At 39.3% G+C, this 12,418-nt stretch overlaps 1 protein-coding gene across 1 annotated transcript; it reads right to left on the bottom strand.

Annotated features, from left to right (window-relative positions):
- Positions 1-4,086: 4,086 nt before the first annotated feature.
- LOC113225782 (mite allergen Der f 6-like) lies at positions 4,087-10,320 on the bottom strand. Its single transcript, XM_026458189.1, has 3 exons — positions 10,151-10,320; positions 7,577-7,774; positions 4,087-4,475 (listed from the first exon to the last, which is right to left on the bottom strand). Exons 1-3 carry the CDS (start codon positions 10,289-10,291, stop codon positions 4,248-4,250), a joined length of 567 nt encoding a protein of 188 aa, XP_026313974.1. The 5' UTR covers positions 10,292-10,320; the 3' UTR covers positions 4,087-4,247.
- Between the last annotated feature and the right edge of the window lie 2,098 nt (positions 10,321-12,418).

Genomic DNA, 12,418 nt, shown 5'->3' with positions numbered 1-12,418 from the left:
GGATTCAACTAGTGTACCTATGTTATATTTTTGACTTCCTATTTTCTTTATCTGGTTAAATTCCAGTTGTTGTTTGTTTGTTTAACTTTAAATGCATGCTACATCAAAAGTGAATTAAGAATAGTATATTCGCATGCCAAGTCTTGGTGTATGTACGATCTAACGTTAACGTTACAACGTTACAACTCACGTAAAATAAAGTCCCGTACCCACAGTTGTTTGGTAACAAATGAATGATGCATCAAATATATACACAAACTCACTGTAGTCGTTGTACAGTCTGCGTACACTTTACACCCCAAAACAGTATTACGCCTGGGTGTGTGGAGCGGCTTGACCGCATACCGCGAGTATCTTCAGGGTACCCTTAGTGAGATCGTACTCAATGGTTGGGGACAATCAATTTTAGCAATTTATACGAGTATTATAATGAGTTTCTAGTGTATTCTAAAAAGTTTTTATTAGATTATTTTAAAAACCAGTCGTGTTCACTGATTTCTTTAAGTTATGACCTCGTGACCATTGACTTACAAATAAATGGACGACGGGTCTAATACAAAAACCACGAAAAAAATGTCCCAAGTCAACCTATTTAAGCGTAGTGACATGTAAAGGAATATGAAAAAGCTAAAACGTTGAATTAAAATTGTAATGTCATCGCAGTACTGTCTAATTTTGCTTGCTTCGCTGTCAGTCGAACAAACGAAGACTAAAGCGTGAATGACGCTCTGTATACGATTTTAACGCCCTATAAGTTCGGACACTTTTTAGCGCGGACCGGACGTCCATATATTTGTAAGTTAATCCTCGTGACGAAAATTCTGTGTAACGGGGAATGCTCAGACGAACTTTTCGAACTGGTGCCACCGTCATGTCGACGCTGTAGGACCTTGAACACCGCCGTAAAGTTGCCTGCTTATCGGTATTTTACAGGATATACTACGGAGAGTATGCGATGGAATTGCATGATTCAATTCCACGGTCCCCTTTCCATCATCGGGGGACTAGAAGGCTGGGGTTCCACCCCTATGTTGTGGATATTCCAAAGATCGCACGAAGCATTACACTTCCACATTTATATGTCGAAAAGCGTCGAATTCCCTGCCTGCAGATTTATTTCCTGAACACTATAACTAATTTTAACTGCCTTCGTGGCCGAACGGTTACCATGTTGGTCTGCCACGCGTAGACTCCTGGTTCTTGAAAAATATTTGTATGGGCTATATTTATTTCTCTCGTAAGTTTGGGCGTAATTTGTCGTTATCTATGTGTGAGTCCATGGCACCAGTGACACAGGGTTTCCCTAGTGCAGGACTGTGAGAGTCTGCGTTATTGTCATTGTTATTATAAATTTGCTCTGTCTTTGTTATGCAATAGTATCATTTTTATGTTATAAAAAACTAACCTCAAAATTGTTTATCCATTTAAACTTAACGCAGCGAGCGTTTTCTACATCCATTTGCCAAGCTTTATTGTGAAGTCCAATAAACCGTATTTATTTTAACCCCTAAGTTGTCTGCCTAAGGGCGCGTTCAAACGGTTAGACGGTTAGTGAGGTGTACATGTTAATTTTTCAAATTAACCACTATGGATGAAAATCGAATTGAAGAATTTATAGAGAATGTAAAACAACGCCCTGCAGTATGGGATAGCAGTTCCGCCAGTTATTCCAATCGACTGGATAAAAAAAGTCACGGGAAAATTGATATATAAAATTTATTGACAATTTTGAAACTGAAACTACAACTGAAAAAACATAGCAGATGAGTCATTTTTAATACCTATTTGTGAAGTGTGTGCCCCGAGAACTAGGTAATGTCTCTTCGTCAGAATCCATCGCGTAACCGACTCGAAAGATAAAACATCACTAAAAATTTGGTCGTACTTCAGCAGCGCGACTGTCGCGCGGCCGCTGTGCGGTTGCAGCGCGACTGCAGCGCTTCTAACAGCGGCAGCGGCTAATTTGAACGCTCCCTTAGAGGTGGGATATTTTTTTCAAATTTAAATGACAGTACTTACTGAGGTCCTCCGTTAGCAATGAAAAAGAATAATCGTATAACACATACGCACAAATACAGTCGAAATGATTTTTAACGCTCACAGCGTAAAACAAAACTTGGTTATTTTCAAGGTGAGAATGATTAGGCATTATTTGGGTGTGCATGCTCGATAGTCGATCTTATCGTCACTTTCCGTCAGGAGAGATTGATATAAAAATTTAACAATAAATATATGTTGAATAACAGGTGAATAATAAATAAGTTTTTAGTCAGCAGAAACTTAAACATAATTTTTGAAATGTAAACAACATATTATTTTACACATGCCAATATAGGGGATGAAAGGGAAAAATATTGAACCCTATATAGCCCAACCAACAACACGCTCATCTTAAAGATGTGCTTTAATAACAATAATAATAATAATAATAATAACTGAAGTGTAATATTGACGCGCTAAGCAGACTAAAGAAATAAATTCATATGTATTTTTTTTTGTATTTCATAAGACATTTTTCTGTGGAATTACAGATATTGTCATACTATGAGGCTTTTGAGGAAAACCTGAAATCATATACGAGCTTAACACAATCTCTGTATCAAATCTTATGAGAGACGTGTAGCTAAACCCAGACACGAGCTTCCACAAAAATAGATTTACTGTTGACATCCTCTGAACTCACATTTATCATATTTACGCGTTCTTTTGTAGATACATTACTTCTACAGCTGTGTTAGCCCAGTGGGGAACGGTTGCTTCTTAATTACGAAGTCAAAGGTAACAAGCATGTACCTATTTAATTTCTAAGTTAAGTCCTTGGAAAACGTAAGAAGTCCCTAACCCGCATAGGGCCAACATGGCTGACTTTGGCCTAAACGGTACTGGACAACATCAGATACATAGATTTTAAGACTTTCGTGGTTATTCACTAAATGATTATCACTAGTATCAGGTTTCTTACCACGGTGTGACATCTTTTTATTTTCCCGATATTTCGGAACGGTTGTACGCTCCATGATCACCCGTGACCAACCGTTCAACCGTGTAACCGTTCCGAAATATCGGGAAAATAAAAACAAGTCATACTGTGGTAAGGATTTGTACTGTAATTATGGGAAAATAGAGATGAATATGTTATAGGCGAAAAATATGACGCATCCCGACGCTTCTGGGTGCGGGTGATGTTGAAACGAGCACGTGGCACTTGTCAACTTATGTCTCAGTTTGACAAGCGCAGTGGCAGTGCCCCTCTTAACTATGCGATTTAAAGCTCTGAGTGGCACTGCAACTGTTATGGACGTGTAGCTTACCATCAGGCGCACGACTTTTCACTCTCAAATTTAAAATATTTATTTAGTCGAATGCTGATGTTTCTGCTACGTGATATTCATTATTATGTTTTTGTGAAAATTCTCCACTAGTTTGTCATTAATGTTGATTAGTGATGCAACAGACCTATGCTTCTGCTTCCGCAACTACGGAAGCTGCACGCTTTTTCACATCTGTTTCCGTTTCTGCTTCCACAACATTTATGACGGAATTTTAATAGGAAGTTTGTAATGTTTGCGACGGTTCAAGGGCTAATGCGGATTTGTGTTTGATACTTGAATTTTGTGTTGTATAATAATTGCACTTAAGAAACCAAACCAAAATTATGAAACTAACAACAAGGCTGTTGGGAACTATTTTGTACAGTTCTTTATTGTATTTACACTTCTGCTTCAGCAACAGTTTCCGTTTCCGTTAACATTTACTTTTGACATCTGTTTCCGTTTCAGTTTCCGTTATGACATTTCCGTTACGTAACTAATGTTGATACAAATATCGAACAAACACAAAGAAAAATTCCATCGATTCAACTGGACTTCAACCCGTGGCTGTAGCCACGGTGGGGCAACAGACACTGGTTCTTTGGATCAATAACTCTAACTAAAAAATTAAAAATTTACCACGCGTGACATCTTACTGTAAAATCAGACCATGTATTATAGAATTAAGTTTATATATTTTTCGCTAGCTACGTTACAATTCATCACTTTATTCTTCATGTACGTACGTACGTACTTTAAAAATCAGACCGTGTGTAAGTTTAAAAAAAGTACTGAAAATCTGAAACAAAATTCATTGGATTCAAAATCAAAGAAAAAACGATCATGTCTGAAAATTTCTACCTGCTTAAGTAAGCTTCCGCAATGTTATGTAATTTCATGAAACAAGGTTGTACAGCACAAAAATCAAAGTAAAAATCACGCAAATAAAAAGCATAACAGAAACAAAACCATGGTACAATGTGGAATCAATCTGTTGTCTGAGCCGTATATGAGAGTCATCTGTTTGCTGCCTTTCCTATCATCTATGGTTCGTGTAATGATGTCAGCATACTGGTGCAGTGTAGTGAACACGCTGGTAATCGTCGTCGCCCCGGATATGTTGTTCCTGGAACACTCCTGCGGGCCCATGGAAGTGATCCCGATCTGAAAAAACAAACAAACCGAGCGGACACATTTAGTAGGTCTCTAGGGTTTCCAGTCTCGCTGCCATCGAGTATATGACCAGAAATAGAGACGAAATACGGGCCATCTATCCCTGGCAATTAATCAGGCAAATGGGCCTTATACGTAGGGCGCACTGTAAGTTTCCGGAATGAATAAGAACAAAATACTATTATAAATGGTCAGAAATGAATTTATTGTTTCTCAAAATATTCTCCGTATTTTTTCATACAAATGAACCAATTTTGAAAACATTTATGCGACTATTTTTCATACTCTTCGACAGCCTCTTCAGGTGATGAAAATCGTTGACCGCGTAACTGGTTCTTAAATTTTGGAAATAAATAAAAGTCACAAGGTGCCAAGGTCGGGACTGTACGCGGGATAGCTCATAAGGTCAACGTTGTTCGCCTTCAAAAATTCATTTGTTTGTCTGGCCGTGTGAGAACTGGCATTATCGTGGTGCAAGATGACGGCGTTTACGGTTATTTTTAAGGAGTTTGTCAATAATTTCCGGCAAACAAATGGTCGTGTACCAATCACTATTCACGGTACAACGATTCTCCAAAGCAACAGTAGCCACGTGTCCAGTTTTATTAAAAAAAAAGAAGCAATCGTCCGCATAGAAGCACTTTACACCCGCTGCTCTTTGTTTGGTTTCGGCTCATCTCGAAAGACCCATACGCTCGATTGCTGCTTTGTTTTGGGATCGTAACTATAAATCCATGTTTCGTCACTTGTTACTATGTCCCACACCAAATTTGACGCCCTTTCGTTTAATCTGGTAAGCATGGCATTGCACCAAGTGACACAATCCGTTTCTTGAGTCTCAATCAAATTGTGTGGGATCCACCGAGAGCACAGCTTTTTCACACCCAAATGTTTGCGTAGTATTGATTGTATTTGACTCATGCCTATGCCTAAAGATGTCCGAATGACATGGTATGTCACATGCCTGTCTGTTTTGATCGTATGGAGTACAGCATCGATGTTTTTGTTGTTCACAGCAGTGGACGGGCGTCTATCACGAAATTCGTCACTGAGATTCACACGACTACGTTTGAATTCTTCAAACCATAAATAGCAAGCTATAATTAGTAGTCTTGCATGGTGCTTCATCGCCAAAAGCAGTTTGAAGCCGAGGGAAGCTCCGCTGAGCTGTTACATTACACTTAAAGTCGTAGAAAATTTTACTACGACAATTTTCACAAGTTAAATCCATGGTGATGTAGACAACCAATTTCTAAAATGACGCGACAATGTAATAACAAGTGACAGTCAGATGAAACAAACTGTATTCTACAGCCAAAGAGTTCCATTTTCAAATGTTGTAATTACTTTTTAAATATTGTTTATGCATGTGGCCAGTTCCGGAAACTTATAGTGCTCCCTATGTATCGGTAAATCAATATTAAATATGTGATTTTTAAATTTTCGCCCATTATAGCAAAGCTCAAGTTAAACTGGTCGTTTTGAAGTGAAAGAATTGACGACCCCCGTCAATTGTTCGGGCCAATCGGAGCGCAGCGCTGTTACCGTAATAATATGGCAGAATAGTTTTCAAACAAATTAAAAAGCATTAAGTCCGCCTTTTGTACCCTTTGTATTGTGGTCAATAAAGTTTAATAAATAAATAAAAAAAAATAAATGACATTTCGTTTCTATTTTTGGTTATATACTCGATGCTCGCTGCATATCCGCGTCCCGGGAAAAAACTCGAGACACGGTGCCTTCCCGAAAATTCCGGAAAAATTATAACAAACACATTTAGGCTTTCTAAACATGTAAATCAAAATATAAAATAAAAAAAAAATATTTTTTTCATTTTGTATAATGACCCAGTAGAGGGGCTTCCTCTCTCTCAAACGTCAAAAATCACTGAAAAAAATTTGCTTACAATTAGTAATGTAAATTTAAGAAACAAAAGGCGTTTGATAATAATAAATCAGGCACCCGAAATATTACATCAAGAGCTCTCTCTGAAGTACGGACTCGTGCGTGTAACGGAGGATGCCGTATTACAAGTATTAACCGAAGCTAATATTCAAAAACGACCGCACCAAATACTATCACGACCGATCCATTATTACAGACAGGATTATTCTTGCGAATAAACCTGATATTGTGATATTGGATCGATCGCAGTCGAGGGTATTTCTTGGAAACGTTACCATCCCGCATGACGAGGGTCTGGTGAAAGCCGAATCCGAGAAACATCGGAAGTATCTCGATCTGGCGCCACGAGATCACCGACATGTGGTATGTGGCCTCCACTGGAATAATCTCAATTGTTTTGTCCGCAAATGGCTTAATTCCAGTCAGCCTTGGTAGCAGCTTCTGTGTCGTGTCGCTTCCAGCACAAGTGCAGAAAGCGGTCCTGCTCTATTCGGCACGTATTGTACGCCGGTTCTTAAGTCCTGAGTCCCTGACCCCGGCCGAATGTGCCGTAGCCAGAGAATACCGCCTCTCCCACTTAAAAATTCAAAATTAATCGTTTAGGCCATGAGGGAGGCAAGAGTGCAAAATAAATATAATAATAATTAATAATACATCTTTTATTGACAGACAACTGAGATTCTTTTAATTTGTCTCCAAAATAACCCTTAAAAGTGGTGAAATAGGAGATGAAAGTTTGCATAGAGAATCAATCATTTCTCAATTAAGTAGTACAGTAGGTTACTCGAACTACTTATACCCTACACAGACGAAGTCGCGGGCTCCAGGTAGTCTAATAGAAATATGGAGTAACATAATTACATAGGTGCATTGACTTACAATTATATGGACGTCGGGTCCGCGCTAAAAAGTGTCCGAACTTATAGGGCGTTAAAATCGTATACAGAGCGTCATTCACGCTTTAGTTTTCGTTTGTTCGACTGACAGCGAAGCAAGCAAAATTAGACAGTACTGCGATGACATTACAATTTAAATTCAACGTTTTAGCTTTTTCATATTCCTTTACATGTCACTACGTTTAAATAGGTTGACATGGGACATTTTTTTCGTGGTTTTTGTATTAGACCCGTCGTCCATTTATTTGTAAGTCAATGCATAGGTGTAACAAAGATGGTAAAATGACAGACCTGCGATCCGTTATACACCATCGGTCCTCCAGAGTCTCCCGAGCATACGCCTCGTGGGTTATCACTGCCAGACATTGCACAAATGCAAAATGACCACGTCGTACGATCGCATTTCACCAATGTCAGCTTCGCGGCAAACAGCTGGTTGCCTAAAGCCCACGCCGGTTCATATTTTGTGGTGCGCCCAAATCCTAGTACCTGTCAAATGAAATGGTCTATTATTGAAAATAGGTATTCATGACAAGGTTAAGACTGTACTGATTTCTATACTGTTAATTAGCTGCGTGGCTAATGTTATAAAAAACTCGAGTCTGGGAGTCTACACTTTAAGACTCGGTTCCAATTCATAATACTCGGCTCATAAAGACAGAGAGTCCCTCCCTATCTGAGGGGCACTACCACAGCACCTGTCACCCTGAGACACAAGTTGACAAGTCCCATATGCCTGTAATTTCACCAGCACCCTTACACTTCAAATCCGGAACATAGTAATGCTGACATTAATGCTGGGCGGCAAATAGGGTGGTAGTACTACCTTGGACGAACTCTTTCACAAGGTAAGGCTACTAAAGTTGTTTTAACGAGTCGAGTTACTGCGCAGTATTGTGGTGGGTGTGTTAAACTGTAGCATAATTAAGTATTAATATATCCTTCTTTTTTTAAATCACTATATTGGGTTTTTGTTTTTTATTTCATTCGTGGGTAATAGTCGTGATTTAGTAAACCAGTAAAAAGAACCCTGCTTGTTGCACTCATGGTTTTGTGGAGTAGAAGTGGATACTAATCCTGTCTTTGCGGTAAACATTCAACATATCCTGAAAGTACAACGGATTCGTTATAATTCGGGTTTCGGTGTAATAAAAATTGGAACAAACATTATTTCGGAAAAAATAAAACTCGAGTTTGTGATAGGTTACCGAAGAAGTCGCTTCGAGTCCAGTTTTGGAACTCGAGTTTAGGTTTACAGCTCGAGTTCTTTTTAGACTTGAGTCCGTGCTCCGGAGACTTACGCTCGTGTCGACTCGGATTCGTGAGTGTTTTAGACCACTGAGTCTAGTTTACAAATGTAGACTCTCGGACGGGTTCCAAGTAGACGGAGGTTTTTTTTATACCTGGCGGATGAGCCCAGTCCATCTGATGTAAAATGGAAAGTGGAATCCAAATGTGAAGGAACTTAGTGCAGTGTTGATGATACAATCACTGCCTTAGCCACCCTGCATGCCCTACGTGGTTTGAAGGACCCTATGTCATACAACTGAGGGAATAGGTGCGCTGGAAGGGAATTCCATTTGTCGATTGTTCGACAGAGGAAAAAGCCACCAAACCTTTTAGTTGGCGATGGAATACGGCAAGTAGTAACGTGGTGACTACAGAGGCCGACACGTGTGCTTCGGAGCAGGAAAGGGGAGAGCGGGATAAGGTCGAATAATTCTTCAGAACACTCGCCATGGTACATCCGATAAAAGGCGCCAAGTAAGGTAACATCTCTATGCAGTCGTAGAAGTTCAAGCCGATAACTTGTAAGGCTGACGCTGCCAACTGTCCAAGGCACCGAGAAGGTACTTGGCGGAGCCATCCCAGAGGTGCGAACAATACTCAACGCAAGACTAAACCAGTACTTTGTACAACAGGCATAACTGGAGAGTTTCTTTTTGATTTTTAATATTTATGATACCAGGTGACGGGACGAACAAGTCGTGCGACTGGTGGTAAACGACACGTCTATCAATAGCAGTTGCAGTGCCATACAGAGCGTTAAATCGCAAAGATCTTAGGGGCACTGCCACTGCGCCTGTCACCCTGAGACAAGTTGACAAGTCCCATGTGATTGTAATTTAACCAGCACCCTTACCCGTCAAAACCCTCACTGCTTGGCACCAGAAATAGGTAAGGTGGCAGTACTTCCTTAGACGTACTCTTTCACAAGGAGTTCTACTGCCTACCATCGAATATACTATAACCAGAAATAGAGACGAAATATCTACTATCCATAATATAACTATCCATCGCTGGCAACTCATCTGGCAAATGGAACTTGTATCACTTTTAAATATCAACTCTCGTTTGCACTGAAATCATAAATTAGAAAGCTGAAATAGTATATTCCAAAAATATTCTCTAATTTATTGTAATAAAGATCTATAACTATGGAGGGGCGGTTCCATTCGGTGGTGTGAGAAAAACAGCAAAATATCTAATTACAAAACAAACGAAATCATATTTCATCGGTAATTAAATATTAAATACATAATTTTTCAATTTCCGTCCATTATCGCAAAGCTCAAATTAAACTGGTCGATTTGAAGTGACACAACTGACGACCCCCGTCAATTGTTTCGAATTCGGGCTGGTCAATCGGAGCGCAATTGTCACCGTAATGATTTGGCATAATAGTTATCAAACAAATTAAGTGGCATTTTGTCTCTATTTCTGGTTATATAGTCGATGACTGCTACTAAGTACTAGTGGAGCTTTATCACTTTTTCTAATCAATTCAAAGGAGGTTTGGGCGTAGGAGTAGTTCGTAAGTAGTTTGACATAATTTGTCGAATAGTGACAAAGGGTGGTTCGTACCTCAACATCTCCAAAGTTCAGTTTATTTGGTTCATACTCCCGCATGGCTTGGAGGGTGTTAATCACCAGCGGCGTGTTAAGAACCAGTACCTCCTTCGTGCGCACCAGACCCACGTCGTTCCGGAGCTCTACCACGTCCATGCCATCACCTTGATCTTCTTGTTTCACGTGGAATCTAAATTGGTGTGTATTATTAAAAGGGTGTATGATGATCGATACGATAAGATTATCTATTTTCACTCGGTTTAATGATATTTAATATACTATTCAAAGGATGTAAATAATTAATGAGTGGTATACAAGGAAAGGGTATCATTTCATTGTGTATAATAAACCTTCAGTATGACAAACATTGATTATGATGATTAGTTAATACAATCAATTAATACATTTTATGTTCAGCAACGCCATCACGCATTCAACACCTACCAACTCATTTGTTCTCTAGGGTACTACTTGTGAAGAGGTAGAAAAAACAGTAGTGTCTCTAGTGTGAAATCCGACAGCGCAACTGGCTGCAAAAACTATAAAAGGCAAAAACTATAAAAGAAGCAGTAGTACCTGCACTAACTTATTTAATAATAAATCCCTGGTGTATTTCCCCGTGCGTTAAAGAAATCGATTGTTATACACATCCACAAAAATGGGAAAAGAGACTGTGTAACCAACTACAGACCAATGTCATTATTAAAAGCTACGTTAAAATATTTGAAGAAATAATCAACAAAAGGCTCACTAACTATCTACAAACACAAAATATCCTCTCGAAGTCACAATTCGGCTTTCGACTAGGTAAATCGACGGATGATGCTCTCCAGTATTTGACGAACTTCATTATAAAAAAATTTGATCACAAAAAGAAGTGTCTAACTATATCTCTAGAGCTTGCAAAAGCGGTTGACACAGTCTCTTTACCAAAACTTACGAGAAAACTTGAAACAATGGGTTTAAGGTGAACACAGCTCAATTTTGTGAAGAGCTGTATGACAGATAGAACTCAACAAGTAAGGATTGGTTCTGTTCTGAGTCGGGAGTGCTTTCGGAGTTCCTCAAGGTAGCATTGTGGGCCCTACCCTCTTCCTATGTTACGTAAATAAATTATCTCAGATGAAATTAAGAAATTGCAACATCGTATCACAGATGACACGACTCTGACGTTTTACGACGACACACGAGAAGGGGTTTTTGAATGTGTCCAAGAAGGTTTCAATACCGTTATAAAATGGCTAGCCGTGAATACTCTATCCCTGAATATTGACAAAACCAAATTCCTTTCTTTCTTATAATATCAAGAGACGGAACGAACAAGTCGTGCGCCTGGTGGTAAGCGACACGCCTATCCATGATAGTTGCAGTGCTATTCAGAACTTTAATTCGCAAAGATATTAGGGGCACTGCTAGTGCGCCCGTCACCCTGAGACTTAAATTGACAAGTCCCATGGGCCTATAATTTCACCAGCACCCTTACCCTTCCAAACCGGAACGAATGCTCATATTACTGTACGGCAACAGAAATAGGTGGCGGCACTTCAAACTTGCAATTCAAAGCTAAGAGTGTATATATTGTCATGCAATAATTCCTAACAAATGCAGTATCGGCTGGTAACCGATGGACGCCCGTTGCGTCCGATCGGCGGGTAACCGATGGACGCACGTTGCGTCCGATCGGTTGGTCTGGAAATCTTTGGAGGAGGCCTATGTTCAAGAGTGGACGTCTTCCGGCTTATATGATGATGATGAAGTGCTGTATTTCATACACATTCAAGTCATGTAATAGTTCCTATTAGTAATTTTTCTATTTGTTTTTAGTTAATAATTTAAGTTACATTTTATAATTTAGTGTTTACCACACTTGTACTTACGTGCCATTTCATTTTATAAAAGCCGTTCCAACTGAAAACCAGCGTTATAGCAGGCGAGCTGTAACATATTCTGAGTTGATCCGTTTCAGCTTATAGATATATGTAATGATTAACGTGTTTTATCTGTGTTGCTTGATTTCTCTTAAGCTGAATACACGTTTCTTTCTTTCTTTCTTTATATATAATAAAAAATATATGCAAAGTGATATTGTAATACATATATGAAGCGAGGGAAGGTGAAGAAAGATGCCTGGAGTCTCCAAATGTTCAATGGCGTTTATTGATGTAGTTGTAAGATCGACATTAGAGACGAACTTCCACCCATTATCGATGTCAGCTCACTGTCCCACCCAGTGGAAGCGGCGGCCGGTGGTAGGGACGGTTCGATACAAGTAAATACGAGTAA

This window comes from Hyposmocoma kahamanoa, unplaced genomic scaffold (genome assembly GCF_003589595.1).
Source record: "Hyposmocoma kahamanoa isolate Upper Pololo Valley unplaced genomic scaffold, ASM358959v1 173654, whole genome shotgun sequence".
Classification (NCBI taxonomy): domain Eukaryota; kingdom Metazoa; phylum Arthropoda; class Insecta; order Lepidoptera; family Cosmopterigidae; genus Hyposmocoma; species Hyposmocoma kahamanoa.
This window is presented reverse-complemented; position numbering and strand designations above follow the sequence as displayed.